The 16510-nt window shown below is 49.9% G+C and overlaps 1 protein-coding gene across 1 annotated transcript in view; it reads right to left on the bottom strand.

The window, feature by feature from the left end:
- Positions 1–5392, bottom strand: part of FGR (FGR proto-oncogene, Src family tyrosine kinase) — a 10865-nt gene extending 5473 nt beyond the window's left edge. The window contains exons 1-4 of the mRNA XM_025041408.1: positions 5363–5392; positions 3916–4148; positions 3316–3418; positions 2490–2588 (exon numbers count right to left, since the gene is read on the bottom strand). Coding sequence (XP_024897176.1) covers positions 2490–2588; positions 3316–3418; positions 3916–4135 — 422 coding nt within the window. The 5' untranslated portion in view covers positions 4136–4148; positions 5363–5392. The remainder of the gene's footprint in view (positions 1–2489; positions 2589–3315; positions 3419–3915; positions 4149–5362) is intronic.
- Between the last annotated feature and the right edge of the window lie 11118 nt (positions 5393–16510).

The following is a 16510-nucleotide window of genomic DNA, read 5'->3' as shown; positions in this document are numbered from 1 at the left end:
CTTAGAGAGTCTTCCTGGGACTGTATTATAGCCTCAAACACAGGGGAGTTGAAGTGACCACAGGTGCCATAGAAGACTGAGATGTCATTTGATCACTAACTTGAACCATAACCATCTTGGGCTCAGTTGAAAGGAGCATAGTTTTCAAATTAAGGGAGATGGCAGTCTCAGTGAACTCTGAGATTGTCCATCCAGACCTGGGTTCTAAGCACAGGGAATAGGGATAGGCATTGGCAAACGGAGAATCCAGGAGGGTGGCAAGATGGAGAAGGAGGAACTGTTGATGGACTGTGTAGACAAGACACGTTCCCAAGTTTTTTCAAAGCCCTGCCCCCACCCACAATCATGACATTAGCTACTTCTTAATAATTAATCTAATAATAACAGCATTTATTTTGTGTCAGGCTTTGCTTTAATACACACATGTATTCTCTTAATTCTTATAATAATGCTGTGAGGTAAGTAATACTATTTTTCTTTCAATTATAGTTGACATTTAATATTATTTTATATTAGTTTCAGGTGTACAGCATAGTGATTAGACATTTATATAACTTATGAAGTGATTCCTCCATAAGTCTAGTACCCACCTGGCACTATACATAGTTATTATAAGGTAAGTACTATTATTGACACCCCCCGCACCCACCCCCCTCACCCCGTTAGAGAAGGAAATTGAGATACCTTGTGGTTAAGCAACTTGCCCAAGGCCACAGGCTCTTAAGCTATGTTGCGGGAATAGGAACTCAAGCTGTCTGTCTGTTCTAGGGCCTGAACTCTTAACCATGACACTGTTCTTAATGACAACACCTGCACTGAGTGCCTCTCAGGGCTTCATGACATTGCTCCCAAGATGTGGACACAAGCACGAACCCCTCAAACCTCCCAACTTCTGCACTTTCACCCCTTCTCTCCTCCGTGCCTCCTCCCACCCTCTCCAGATGAAGGCCTCACCCCCACTTGAGCTCTGGATCCCGTCCACTTCCTACTGCTCAGGGACACCTCTCCCCCACCAACCAGCCCCCATCTGTAGTCTCTCCATCCCACCAACCTGCACATATGCCTACATTTCTTCCTTCCCCAAAGGAAACTGTTTTAAGCCCTATCTTGCCATCAACATTCTGCTGTATCTCTCGTCTTCCCTTCACTTGAAAAAGCACTTCACATTTGGGTCTCTACTTCCTTTCCTCCTACTCCTTCCCAGGCTCTGCTGTCTGGCCTTCACCCTACTTTACAAAGAGAGATCTCTCACCAAGGTCACCTCCATTGCCAAATCCAGTGGCAGCCTCTGATACTCCCTCTTTTGTTTCCTGAAACCTCTGCTCCACTCTCTTGCCTGCTCTGACTTGGCCCGGCTTAGTTTTCCAGCAGCTCTTTCTCTTTCAAGGGCAGCTTTCTCTCAACTTGGGTCCTAGGGCCAATCCCTCTCCTTCCTCTTCCTGCATTCCCCTACACAGTTTTAATTATCATCTCCACTCAGGAGTCCCATTTCTTTCCCAGGTATTCCCTCTGCAAGAGCCACATCAAAGTGCCTTAGTGCCAATTAGGAGAAAATGCTCCTTCCTCTGGGCTAATTCAGAGGCATGGTATGGCATGGGCTGGGCGCCTCTCATGCAAAGTACGACTTAATCTACTTGCTGGCAGTCTCCTCCACCTGAGTATTCCTCTCCATGAACCTCAGCCCAACAAGTTCCCACTCCCAAACCTGACCTGCTCCTGTGTACCCCACTTTAGCAAACGGCACCATCACCTAGCCAATTCCTCAAGAAGACTTTGGGCCACCCCGGATTCCTCCCACTTCTGATACCCCAATGGCAAATTAGTCACCAACTCCTGGTGACTCTCACTCTGCAATCTCTCCAATCTTTCCTTTTCTCATATATGTATGTATATGTGAGGATTATTTTTTAAAAAATTATGATCTTCAGTTTCCTTATTTGTAAAATGGGGACAATAGTAATATCAACAGTGTTATGTGAGAATTAAATGAATCAAAGTAGGTAAAGTACCTGTCGTAGTATCTCAATTATATAAAGATACTCCATGAATGATAATTCCCTGCCTCCTCAGCACAAGTAATTCTGAGCAATGCCCCCCTAGAATTTGTTTAGCACTTTACAATTTTTTAAAGCTCATACACTGTTGTTATCTCTGAGAGGAAATACATCTAATGCTTAGCAAATGCAGCCAGATTATCTGGGTTCAAATACCAGCTCCACCTACTTGCTAGCCATGTGAACTTGGACAGGATATTAGTTCCTAACCCCGTTAATACATAGAAAGTACTTTAAATAGTGCCTGGAAGCAGTACATGCTAGATAAGTATCATCTACTATTATTGTCATTATCTTCTTTCATTCTCACAATGACCTTAACAGAATTATAGATAAGGAGACAGAGTGGAGCTACGTCTTGCCCAAGAGGTGACCTTGAATCTGGACTCCAGAATCCTATCCACAGGGTTGGTCTCCCCCAAGTCCTCTACTCACTCTTCAGCCTGGATGGAATCCACAGGGGCTACGTAGTTGCTGGGAATGTAGCCCGTTTGTCCGGAGCTCAGGGACCGAGCCTCCCACCAGTCACCTTCACTGCAGGCACAGAACAGAAGATGTCAGTGACAACCCAGCCTCTGGGACACCATGTGGCCAGAGAGGGCCACAGAGAGGATCAGGTGGAGACTGGCCTTGCCGATCCTTTACCTTGGACACACGCACCTCAGGGCTTTTCTCTATTCCACCCCCAGCCACTGCAGCTGCCCCCAGGAGACTGTTCCCTGCAGAATGTGTTTGGGGACATCTGGGCCTGCTGGTTTTCTCCTCTGGCTCCTCAGCTGGGCTGGGGTTCGGGTAGGCAGTGAACAGCTAAGTAGGTCACTTCCCCACTATACGCCCCCCTTCAATGGCTACATATTTCTTTCTGGATAAAATCCAGACTCCTCATCATGGCTTAAGAAGCCCTGCAGACTCTGCTCCCACTCACCTCTCCACTGAACCAGTTGGTGGTTTCCAGAAGTCATCATTTATTCTCATTCTCTCTCACTCTCTCTTCCTCTTTTCTCACCACTTCCTTCAATATGTATTCATTTTTCTAGTCTCAGCTTGGAAATCACCTCCTCCAGGAAGACTGCCCTGATCGCCACTACTCTAGAGACCACGTTTGGTGTTCTTTCTGTGCCCATAAGTTCCTCATACTCTCCCCACATCGTAGCAATTGCTCAGGGTTGTTATTGTCATGTTTCTATGTCCCCAACTAGGCTGGAGCTTTCTGAGGACAGGGACCGAGCCATGACTTGAGCTGGGTAGTCTGGTCACTTACGTGTTGTTCAGTATGTGGAACTTCTCACCCTTGGTGAAGGTGAGGTCATCTTCTGTTCGGGCCTCATAGTCATACAAAGCGATGAACAGGGTCACCCCAGTCCCTGCAGAGTTAGGGCTACTCAGCAGAGTAGGGCACGGGATGGGGCTGCAAGGGGGCTGTACCTCTAGAGTCCTGTTCCCCAGCCAGGTGCTGCGCCTCTCCACTGCTGCCATGCCCTACTTCCCAGAGGCCTTCTGAGTCTAATTTCTGATTCAGGCTTTACAGCTTGTCCCCTCCCCCACCATGGATTCAGGACATAAACCTACAAGCTCATCCCTCCCACCACGGGAAGTCCCCAGTTCACTGATTTCTCCTTTTCCCCACAGAGAAGACTTCACATTTTACATCTGTCCTCAGGGTCCCTCTCTCACACTGGGACAGAGCTGTCTGCCCCTCAGCCTGGGGTTTCTGAGGGTAGGGCTGTACATACTCCCTCAAACTGAATGTTGAAAACAGGGCTGTGTCTCCCATATCATACTGGAGGTTTCTAAGGACAAGTCCACATCTCTCCTTCTCCCAGGGTCCAGGCAGTACCTGCTATTAGCCTACTGGACTCACCTGAGATGCCCCTGATGGTGCCCCCATCGAGGAAGGCAGGGCCGGTGGGCTGAGGGGAGAAGTTGTTGTAGTTGGGGATATGAGCAAAGGAGGGCACAGACTGGGCCTGCGTAGGGTCAGGGCCATAGCGGTCTGAAGCCCCATAGCTCCTGAAGTCCCCTTCTAGTCCACCATCCTCCTTGGGCCCTGGCTCCAACTTCTTGCAGAAAACACAGCCCATTCCAGGTACTCTGCTAAAAAATGAGGGCATGCCTCACTCAGAGGCCCCTACCAGATATGCCACTCTATGCACATATACCTGGACATGTGCGCACATGTACACACACACGCACACGCTCACACAGGCATGCAGCTTTCTCTCTCAGGCCTGGAGTGGGGGGTCCTCCCCAGTGAGGGATAAAAATGAGGCATAGCCACCATTGGATCTACCAGCCAGCTGCCTGAGTGTGTTTGGAGAGTATGTGTATCTTCGGTAGGGCTGGTTTTCTGCCTCGAAATGTTGCTGTGCTTATTTATATATTTTTGCCTCCTATTGCTTCAGTATGTTGTATTTCTGTTACTCTTTCAGAGTACTCATGTGTCTTTTACATGTCTCTAAGTATTTGTGAGTTTGCTTGTGGGTATGTCTGTGTGTGTGCAGAATGTTTGGGTGTGTGTACATGTCTATGCAGGTGATGGCTCTGTGTGTGTTCATGTCTTATAAGTGTGTGGATATGTACATGTTTCTGTGCAAGTGTGTGTGTGTGTGTGTGTGTGTGTGTGTGTATCCCTGTGAATGCAGGTCTGTGTAACCACAGACTCAGGTACAGGAACAACAGACTAGTGGTTACCAGAGGGTGGGGGAGGGGGGACCGAGGGGGGTAGTACATGGATAAAGAGAGTCGAATATGTGATGACAGAAAGAAATCTAACTATAGGAGGTGAACACACAGTGCAAATACATATGTGTGTGTGTGTGTGTGTGTGTGTGTGTGTGTGTGTGTGTGTGTGTGTATCCCTGTGAATGCAGGTCTGTGTGAATAGTTGCCTCTGTGTCTGTGTGTCTTCACCGTGTGCATGTACATAGCTCTGTGTGGGAGGATATGTACCTTTCTGAGTGTGTATCTGTGTGTGTGGGTCTGTGGAAGTACGTGTGAATATCTATGCGTACGTGTGTGTGTGTCTTTCTGTGTCTGTGCATGTTATGAATTGATGTGCATTTGGCGTGAATGTGTGAGGGCTGTGTGCCTGCACCTGGAGATTCCCTGCAGAGAGGGATCAAGGCCATTTCCTGTTGCGGGTCCAGCCTCTGGTCTCTCAAGCTGCCTCATTCTGGCTCACCCATCTGTTACCTAGCAACAGGGTTCTTGTAGGAAGAGGGGTTTGTGAGGAGTTGTGGGGCCCAGGAAGGCCACCCCCATCCCATTTGGGGTCTTGAAAGCCCTCAATTCCCACTCTCCCCACTCACCCCTCAGGCTCTTACTCTTTGGTCAGTGAGGCTGCGACATGGTCTTTGGGAGGGGCCAGAGACCTGAGAGCGAGACAGAAGGACATAGAAGATGAAGGTTCTGCCAATGTTCCTGCAAGCTAGCTGCCAGCTCCTGCCCTCTTCAGGAAGCCAGAAAGCCTGGGCTCTGCCCCAGCATGACTTCTGCGTTTATTTTCCTTCCCATCTCCCCTGGCGCACTTACACATCCACCCTCACACAGGACACGCCACCCACACTGACTCTCTCACAATAATATCCACTTGACACACCACCACACCACCACATACAGTAACACATACATGCCAGGAACTGTCACACACCAACACTCACAGCATACACTTGCATGAGTGAGCTAACTAACACCACCACACACCAAAACAAACTAACTCTCACAGGAGCCCATGCTCTGATGCACAGCATGCACATGCACGCACAGACACACACACACACGTACACTGGCTGCCTCTCAGGTTAACAGCCTTGTACACTCATAGTTTAGTGTTAGACCCGTCTCTCTAATTGGATTTCTATCAAGTCATAATCAGCTCACTATTGGACTGCCAGTCACTGCCTCCTAAAAACAAGTCCTTCCTTCGGACGCTGCCTCTGCTCCCTGCCTGGCCCCGGCAAACCCCAGCAGCCCAGGGCTACATCTGGTGGTTGAATGAAGGTGGACACCTACCTCCAGAGCTTGCTCCTATCCTCACATCAGGGAAGGGCCCAGGTCAGAAGTCAGGGCCACCAGGATCCCTTGGGGAGCCCCTCTATGAGCCAAGCCTTTGCTGGTAGCTGCGTCCCTGAGCAACAGGCTGGCAGGCCATTGAGCAAGGGCTCCCCACACCCTGCCAGAAACTCTGCCATTGCAACACTCTGAGAGGAACTGCTGGGGAGAGAGCGCAGTTTCCTAAGATGTGAGGGGAATGGAGAGTTGCAGGGTGGGGCCAGCCCAGTAAACACTGATTCCCCGCAGAGGGGCCTGAGGGTCTTTGCCTTGCCTTTCTCGACACCCAAGTCCAGTTCGCTTTATGGATATTTTCCACCTTTTCTCTATGGGTCTTGCCGCTCCTACCAGGCACCACTTACCTCTTCCAGGAGGCCTTTCTGGATCCACCAAGTTAGGCTGCCTAGATGATGGCTCTGTCACAGCAGTGCCCTGACCCCCGCTCTAGCCTTACCAGCCCCTGTCACCCTTCACTGTAACTGTTCTCCCCTGGAAGCGGGGGCTGACACTCATGTGGTAAACTGTGAGGCGGGCTGTGGTGAGAAACCTAAAATAGTCCCTGTTCAGCAAGCCATTGCCGAGACCTTCACTTCGGGACCCCTCCCCTGGGGTGAAACCACCGTGTCTTGCAGGGCTGGTTAGGGCCAGGGAAAGAATGGAGGTGGGGGGTGGCCTCCAGGGCTTTTAGGCACTGAGGGGACAGATGGGAGGGTAAGATGAAAACAAGGGTTACAGGGTGAGAATGAAGGTCTTCTCACAGGAAGACATGCACATCTCGAATGGCAGATCCACACAGCCCTCCTGACACATTGTGAGACACGCGTATTACCTCAGCTACACACAGCGCCTCATGCAGAGGCTCTGAGCTCCTCTGTACAGATTCACAGACACATACATCTTCAAGGATATCCACACCTCCATATATACACACCTCCAGCCCTCACCCATCCACACACACATGGTCTCTCCACAAGAACAGCATATACAGAATTTATAGCACTATGTGCCAGCCACCACGTTAAACATTTTACTTATACTATCTGTTTATTCTCATAACAACCCTATGAGGTAAGTATTAGTTTATTGATGAGGCACAGAGAGGTTCAGAAACTTGCCCAAGGTCACAGAGTTAATGTATCCTGGCGTTTGGCTCCAGAATCTGAATCACTTCTTTTCATTGCCCAGTCACAGACATGGATAATTACAGCCATCTCTAAAAGCATGCACAGATGCATGAAGCCCTACAGGGACACAGAGAGATATACACAGCCCTTTCCTGGTGGCAGACCTATACAGAACTCCTCTCTATAAGAGATGCAAACTAATACAACCTCTTGGATCTCCACCTAGATACAATGTTGTCACTTGGCTACATATTACACCTATGTTGTCAAATCAACCAAAGGAGAGCCCTGACTTCAGCACATCTGGAAGGTAATGTGGGGGAGGGGGTTCAGAAACTGCCAGCTTCTGAGAAGGAGGCAGAGGGCTCTATGGGCTGAGGAAGAGCCCTAGCAGGTCTGACACCATGGTTGCAGGCAGCAGGGTCAGCTCTCAGGGCTTTGCACTCCCAGGCCTGCTGGGTACCAGAGCCTGGGGCTGGGCCTGGACCTCTGAGTACCAGCATGTAGAGGGGGTGGGGGGATGTGGGGTAAGGGCATGGGGCACAGGGTCTGGCATCTGCCTGGCCCAAGGCAGTAAGGAGGCCGCACTGAATGTGACTGTGTTCTTTGTCAGAGGAAAGAGATGAGGAGAAACAGAAAAAGAAAATGCAGATACAAAGAGACAGAGATTGAGAGATACAGAGAGACCTAAACACAGACAGACAAAGAGAACCCCAGTGTGGTGTGCTAGTATACTGACACTTTAAAAAAAAGGTCCGATTTTTAGCATTTACTGATTTCCATGGTGTAAATAATCCCACCATAGCTGATTTCAGGTTACCGAAGTGACTTCCTGAACGCTGAGCTGGAAAGAGATTCAAAGATTCGGCTCCCCAGAGCCAGCACTAGCTGGCTCCAGCGCTTCACTGCCAGAAAGAAACAAAGAGAAAGAGACAGAAATGAGAAGTAGAGAGACAGAGAAAGACAGAGACAGAAAAAGAGAAGGGCAGAGATGAAGTCAGTCAGAGACAGAACTAAAGACACAAAGATAGGAAAGAGAGAGCGAGCAGTTTGGGTCCTGCATGAAAATACTCCTCACCCAACTCTCTGTCCTGGTCTACCTCTGATCCCAACTAGTGCCGCCAATTCTTTGGAGAATTATTTGATTTCCTAGAAATCTGGGTGGCAATAACTATTAGTTTAAAAATGCTAATGTACTGAATACCTCTATTCAGTACCTGGCATTGTACCAAGCAATTCCCATGCATAATTTTACTTAGCGACCCTATGAAGTGAGTTTTATTATTATCCCTATTTTATAGATAGGGACCTGAATCTGTTAATGAATAAATACACCTCCTGAACATTTGGTTGACTAAAGTTGGCTCCCAGAGGCTCATCTGGGTCAAAATCAAGTTGTGGGTGTCAGAGCTGAGGTGCAACCCTGGAACATGGTGCTGTGGCCTTCAGTATCTCCTCTGTGTGGTCCTACCTGACTCTGGGACCTTGAATGAATGACAGCCCTCTGAACCTCAATTTTTGCATCTGTACCTTCTGTGCATTTTTGGGGAAAGGCATGAAGAAGTGTGACTCTTGTGCAGTGTGCAGAGGCTAAGTGAGGCTGAGAACAACAAGCAGCAAAGCCAGAATGGCCCCTAGGGACCGTTAATCAGCACCTCCTCTTGTGTGAAGGGGGAAGTGCCTTGCTCGAGGTCAAATAGCCAGATAGGGTATTCAAAGCCAGGACTATTAATTCAGGTCCAGAGTTCTGTTCCTGGCACCGTGGCTGTGTTCTCCAAAGCCTGAGCAGGAGGTCATGCTGTCCCTGACTGGTGAACATCATATTTTCTACCCAGTTCCTGGCCAACTGAACACACCATCGCTGCCGTATGGCAGCTGGCCACCCAGCGGGAAGCCCGCCTCCCTCTCGCCTCTACGCCTGGACATAGGAGCCCCCGGCTTACTCATCCTTTCTTGAGGGCTACACTTTCCAAAGCCAGGGCTTTGATGTAGACCCAGGATGTTCTGTCCCTCCCCCACACCCTGCCCCAACCTCTGCCAAGTATCTGTAAGATCTGGAGACAGGTTTAGGTGCAAATTCTACCGGGTCTGACAACTAGCTTGAGATATTGGGCAAGTCAGTTCACCTCTTTGAGCTGTAGTTTCTTTGCCTAGAAAATAGGAATATAAATCTCTACCTTATGAGGTTGCTTCTGAGCATCAAATGTGGTCAAGCCCCTTAAAGCAGCAGGCACACAGTAGATAATTCAGTGAACTTTCACTTCTGCTCCATTCCTTAATTGGAAGGCCCCTCCAAGGCCGAAGGAGGAGGAGTGGCAAGGCTGAGAAGAAAGAGAAGTTCCTAGGGCGAGGTGGGAAGGCTGAGCTGGCCCGGGCTGCCTGGGGGATTTCACTAAAAGGGAACTGGGACTTTGGGCAGCAGCAGGAAACCACCATCCTGCAAGAGTTCCGGCTTCTCCTCAGCCTCTGGGCTGGCCAGGGGCAGCAAGGGCTAGAGGGGCAGGACCCAAGTTTCGGTGCCACGGCACCCCATACTTCCCAAGACCTGACCTCCTCCCCACCCCATGAAAGTCTTCCATCCCTCACTGAGACCCTGCACCCCTCATGAAGCTCCAGTGCCTTCACGGAGCCCTCATCTCCTTCACGGAGGCCCCCACCTCTCATTAAACCTTCCGCCATCTCACACCAGCCTTTCTTGAGGGCTTATCACTCCCCACCCCTGAATACCCAAAGGCTAAGACGTAGCCCAGTCTGACTCTACCACCCTGGTGGGGCCAGGCATGAGGGGTAGGGTGGGAGAAGGGTGGGGGCAGGGGAGGAGGGAGGAGACCTATCTTGACCATGCTGGCTTTACCCTCCATAAGGTCCTGAGGGTGTCAGCTGAATTTTCTCCACTTCTTATAGGTAAAAGTGGTTTCTCATTTGTTATTGAAAACACACCCATTAGCCTTTAGAACAGAGCTCTTTAGGGACTCAAGATTCTTGGGGGCTGGGAGGCATGGGTGGTCCAGGGCTTGCTGAGGAAATAAGAGTTTAGATTCCATAGTGTGACTGGACAGGAAGCCCCCTCCCTGGGTGTTACTTTAGGCCAGCTGAAAGGGCCCTGACTACTCCTTCCACAGGTTTAGTGTCCTAGCCTCTCAAGGTATGGCCACTTTCTTTTCCACATCAGCCCCAAGTGGCTGCAGAAAACACTGGAATACCCACACATATGCTCATACACTCATGCTCATTCACTCAAAGCCCAAATCCTACTCACAAACACTCTTATACCTTCACTCACAGCTTCATGCTCGCTGGGGAGCAGGAGCCAGCCAGGAAGCCCATGAACCCCATATTCTACCACTCCCCTCTTACCCACTTCCCTCTCCAGAGGGCTACATGGGATTTGGGAGGGATGCAGGGAAACTCAGACCTCAGCTCTGGCTACTACATTCAAGGACAAGATGCTCTGGACTTTGGGTCTCTACTGCTGGCTCTGTCAGCCATTGACTCCCAAAGCTCCATCTTCCCATCTGTGAAGTGAGAACGGAGCCCTGCTTTTCTACGGCCACCACCAGCACGGATGGAAGGAGGCAACAGGACTCGGGGTCACTGAGTTTGGCACCACGGGGGTTGGGGACAGGTCTCAAACCTACTGACTTTCCCTCAACAGATTACAAGCATTTATTAGTCGTCAACTGTGTGCTGATGTCTGGAGGCCCTGTCAGGCTTTCTGGTTCTCCTACATGTTTTTGAGAAGGTGAAGGGGAGGCTCCCCGGGATTAGGGACAAGTAACTCTTAACCCCTCCAGGACACTTGCCAAAAATTGCTTTCTGCACCTGATTCTTATGACTGGGGATGGGCTGGGTAGGGGCAGAGATTATTTCCCTCCGTATTTCACATAAGGAAAATGAGGCCCAGGGAAGCCCCATAGCTTGCCTAAAGTCACACAGTAATCAAGGGCCCAATTTGGTCAAGTCCCTGAGACTGCAGATTACCCACTCCAGGATCCCTGAACACGGAGCATCATCCTCTTACTCCTCTGTTCAGTAGCGGGCTCCCAACTGAGGGCCCAAAATGGGGCGGAGCGTGAACCAAAGGGGCTGCGAGGGCAATGCGCGCTATAGCAGCCAAGCATGGAGTTCTGCCTCTCCGCCCTCTTGTTGCCATGGAGACAGCCCCTCCCGGCAATCATGGTCAAAAGCAGGATATCCGTCGGGGCGGCCAGCAATTCCCGGATCCCGAGAGGAACGTAGACTGAGACCGCCACTGCGGGCGGGTGGGGGGGCACCCAGCGAGGCCCATCCCTGATGAGGGCGGGTACTTCCCCAGGAAGCCGGGACTCACGCCTCTAGCGCCTCGAAGGTGTCCTCTAGCTATCCGCGCGACCCTCCCACCAGTGCGGGCGCAGGAGGGTCTATCGGGCTGATTCTTGGTAGCCTCCGCTTCCCTCCTGGCTACAAGCTTCACTCTTCTGGGCTACAGGATTCACCCCCGACTTCTACCGGTTCCAGATAGGGGGACTTGATGGACCCCTGGGATTGCGCTTCACAGTCTGCATCCTCCAGAAATAGTTCTCCTTGACCCCTTCCAACCAACTCCCTCACCTGATCCTCAGTCCCATCATCACCCGATTCCCCTCACTCAGACCCCTCAGCTCCTCCCCAAACCCTCACTTTCAAGGTCCCCTCAATTTCTCCCCCAGCCTCTTTAGGGGGTCTCCTTAGGTCCTTCTGCCCGACTCAGGCCCAGTCCTAAATTCTACCGATCTCGCTTTACAGGTTCCTTCCGTTTTCCCCACCAGGCTTTTTTGGGGGGTCCCATATTCCCGTAGTCTCCTCCGGGCATTTTGTCAGTCTTACTCTCCAGGTCTCCTCAGTTTTCCTTTTCGGGGTGGGGCCCCTGTGGCTCTCAACTCCCTCAGCTCCCCTCCCTAAATTCAGGTTTACCCCTCCCTCTTCCCCGAGCCCTCCCTTGGGGGCCGCGGGCGGGCTAGGGGCGGGGCACCGCACTGCCCCTCCAGCCCCACCTGACTGTCGCCTACCTGGTCCCAGCGGAGGCCGCTTCTAATAGACCCCAGGGCGAGCCAGCCGGGCTCCCAGACGCAATAAGTACCGACGTGTGGGTGAAGAAAACTGGGGTGCTGACCGCCGCCCGTTCTGGGCAGGCAGGAGGAAGCCGTCTCGGACGTCTCTTATTGCTGCCGCAGCGACGCGACGGCGGTGGCGGCAAGGAGAACTTGCAGTCACGCCCCAGCCCCAAGCCAGTTGCTTGCAGCTGGGAGGGGCCCTCAAATCCCTGGCCTGCCCGCCCCCACTTCCCGCCTCCCCCGGGTTACCGGGGGTCGGCTCTCCCAACCCTGTACCTGAACCCCAGCTCCTGTCCGCAGACCTGAACTCCCAGCACGGACTTCCTAAGGGCTCCTGCCAAAGGGGCAGGTTCCTCCCCTTAGAAGCATCTGCTCTTTTAGAATCATTGCATTTGAGGTTAAGAGGGCCTTTTCTCTATCACCGAAGCCCCCCGCTCCCCGCTCCCCCCTCCCCGCGCCCGCATCCACCCTGCCCTTTTTGCAGCTGGGAAAACCGAGGACCAGATAGATGGGGACAGGCCTTATCCAAATTCTCACAGCCAGTTGACTTCAGACTGCTGTCATCGGAGCCACTTTGGATCCAGTCACCATGCCCTGCCATCCTCAGGGGCTGGGCACTAGGAACACAGGGATGTCAGAGAGTGGGGAGCAGCAGGAGAGTCTTCCTTTAGGAAATGGCTTTTCAGAGGAATCAGCCTTCAGGCCACCCTGGGGGAGGGGGAGGGTGTCAGCCTCCTCAAGTTTTAGAAAAACTTAATTATCATCTATCACAGTTCCAGCCTTTCCAACTAGTAGGAGTCCCTGACCGCCCCCAACCCCCCCACCAACTTGGAGTTCAATCCCTATACTAGCCACTGTTACTTCTTCAGTTTTAAACCAAAGACCAGGAAAATCTCTCCTGTCTGGGGAGGAGACGTATGTGAGAGGGCTGTTTGGTGAAGTATGTGTGTTGGGATATGGTGGGGAGACAAGGAGGGTGTGTAAGTATAGGTGTGTGTGTGTGCACGCGTGCGTGCATGCGTGATTATAGTCAATGAATACGACTGTAATTTTGGAATCAACAACTAGGACACATTATGTATGTGTGAATAAGGATGTGTGAGAATGCCTCTGTGTATGTGTGTGCGTATACACACAAGGACTGAGATGTAGCCCAATGTGATTGCGGGGTGGCAAAGTAGGTGGGATGCAGGTAAGAATGCTTTTTCCTTAAGAAAATGGGAGGAGGAATGGGGAGGAAGACACAGGGGAGAAGGTGAAGGTGCAGGTACTTGGGAGGGGTGGCTTCACTCTGGCTGGGTACCATCTCCTCCACCATCGGGCACTCTCTGACTGGCCATTGGTCCATGTGTTCATTTAACAAACAAACATTTATCACTGCCTGTCAGGTGTCAGGCTTAGGGAACACAGAGATGAAATAGACTGATCCCTGTCCCTGGGGGTCCCCCAATCTATCAGGCTTTCTTTGTTATCCTTCAAGGTCTGGCTCTTCAGCATGCCTTTCCTGATCATCACCCCCACCCCCAGCACAGCACTCAGCACCTTCCGCCCGGTGACCGCTGGTTCCTGTGATGTGGGGGTATGAGATATGTTTTCCTGAAGGGCAAGGACTGGGTCTGGCACAGAGTTGCAGGGTCTGGCACAGAGTCATAGACTCTTCGAGCATAGAAATGCACGAGTTATTCAAGGTACAGAGGAATTAACAGGTGAACAATTAAAAGCTCAATGAAAAAATAAATAATTGAAGGAAAGAACTAAGAAACGAATGAAGAAATTTAAGAATCAATGACTTAGTAAGCAAATGAATAGAACAAAACTGCTTCTGATTTTAAAATAAGAATTGGACCAAATTGCTTAAAACTCTCTAATGACTTACCTCCCATTTCACTCGGAATAATAAAAATACAATACAATAATAATAATAAAGAATAATAAAATCCAAATGCCTTGCCATGGCCTCCCACTTCTCCTATGCCTGGCCCCTGCACACTTCTCCAGTCCCATTCGGCCATATTCCTTTTCAGCCACACTGGAATCCTTTTTAGTTCCTAGAATACATTGAATTTTTGTTTTAGGGCCTTCTCACGTTCTGTTCCCTCTTCCTAAGACACTCTTCTCCTTGCTCTTCACAGTAGTGGCTTCTTTCTCTCCTTTCCCTGAAGTGCTGCCTCCTCAGAGAAGCCTTCTCTGACTACCCCATCTAAGGAAGTCCCCTCTTTCTTGCTCTTAGTACCCAATTGGTCTCCTTCATGGCAGTTGTCACAATCTAGAATGGTGTGTTTCTCAGTTCATTGTTTATTGTCTCTGGATCTCTCAACCTCAAGATACCTGGCATCACTCAGGACAGAGATTCTATGAATCTCATTCATCTATTTAGAATAACCTGGTGGTTAGGAACACAGACTCTGGGTCCAGGTTGCCTGGTTTGTAGACCAACTCTGCCTTTTCCTAGCTCCATGACCTTGGACAAATAATTTTACTTTTTGTGCCTCAGTTTCCTCAACTGTAAAGAATAATAGTAGACCCCACCTCACAGGAGTCTTGGGAGAAATCAATGAGCTGTTAGACTAGTGTTTGGCACCATTTAAGTATTTGCTATCACTCATTCATCAATCAAACCTCAAACCTTCCCTGTCACTACTCTATGCCAGGCTCAGTGCTGGGGGCTTAGATAGGAATCATGTCCACTACTTGTCCTCTATGTGGCACTTGCTTCCTGTGTGGCATAAGTGACTGACTGGTGGGCACAGGGCAAAAAGGCCACATGAGGGGCTGCTAAAGTCTCCTGCTATCCTTGCAGCCCCCTGTGCTCACATGCTCCTTTAATTCAATTTTGAAAACTGATACCAAAACCAAAAATCTAAGCCCAGCTAGCCCACTGAAACCTATCCATTTCCCATCTAGCTATCACTTCTCCTGCTATCACTTGTGTTTTCAACCAGCTTAGATTCTGTTGTCACTCCTTATAGCCCTCCTTTGCAAAGACTTTTACACTGCTTGCCTCCCTCTCCCTCTAATGTACTTGCCTGGAAAGCCCCAGACCTGCAGTAATCCAACCATCTACCTTCTCTGGGCATGGAAGAAAAAACCACCTGCCGTGCAGACAGGGTCACAACTCCCAGCCTCAAAAGGACACTAATCAGGCCCAGAAACCCTCTAGGGCATTTTTCAGTAAAATGAACCTCTGTGTCTGCCCAGCTGACCAGTTTACACCCATTTTTCTGTTTCCTCAACTTCCTACCTCTCCTCTCCCTTCCCCATTTACACTCCAAATCCTCTCACCTTTTGAGGACTTCATACTTTCCATAACATCCTCTCCTGCACCATTTAATTCTCCCTCTCCACAGAATTATCCTCTCAGCATACAAACAGCTTCTAGAATTTTTCATTTTAAAAGAAAAAACAGAAACCTTCTCTTAGAGAATTAAGCATTTTTCCTGCCTTTTTGGGAGGAACTACGGTTAATTCCTAGTTGATGAGGGAACACTTTTCTTTGTAGACAAATGCCAGCTACCACATTAGAAGGAATTTGAGAACTAGAAAAACTCCATTTTGCAGCCCCAATTAGATAATCAATTTAGGCAAGAACATCAATGTATTTGTCAGCTAGGGCTGCCATAACAAAATACCATAGACTGGTGGCCCAAACAACAAATATTTATTCCTCACAGTTCCGGAGGCTGGGAATCCCAGATCAAAGTCTGGCAGAGTTAGTTTCTGGTGAGAGCGTTCTTCCTGGCTTGTAGAAGACGCCTTCTCTATGTGTCCTCATATAGCAGAGAGAGAACCAACTCTTTGGTGTCCCTTCTTACAAGGACACCTGTCTGATCTAATTAGAGCCCCGCCCTTATGACCTTATTTAACCTAATTATTTCCATAAGGGCCCCATCTCCAGTCACACTGGGGAATAGGGCTTCAACACCTAAATGGGCGGGTAGGGGCACAATTTAGGGCATACCAGATGCCAAAACGACCAGGTGAAAGATTTTAAAGAACAGAATGTTTAGATGTGCTGAAGGAGCACTGTACAGCTGATCTGGTATCTCCTTTTCAATGGGGAGATTTGGTGGGAACCCCATAACTGGTGTCAGCAAACTATGAGTCAGCTATGGCCCTCTGCCTGTTTTTGTGCAGCCCATGAGCTAAGAATGGTTTTTACACTTTTAAATGGTTCAAAGAATTAAGGGAATAATAATATTGCATGATGTAT

Source organism: Pteropus alecto, unplaced genomic scaffold (genome assembly GCF_000325575.1).
Source record: "Pteropus alecto unplaced genomic scaffold, ASM32557v1 scaffold39, whole genome shotgun sequence".
In the NCBI taxonomy this organism is placed as follows: domain Eukaryota; kingdom Metazoa; phylum Chordata; class Mammalia; order Chiroptera; family Pteropodidae; genus Pteropus; species Pteropus alecto.
The sequence above is the reverse complement of the archived record's forward strand: the minus strand, read 5'-3'. Positions and strand labels throughout refer to the sequence as shown.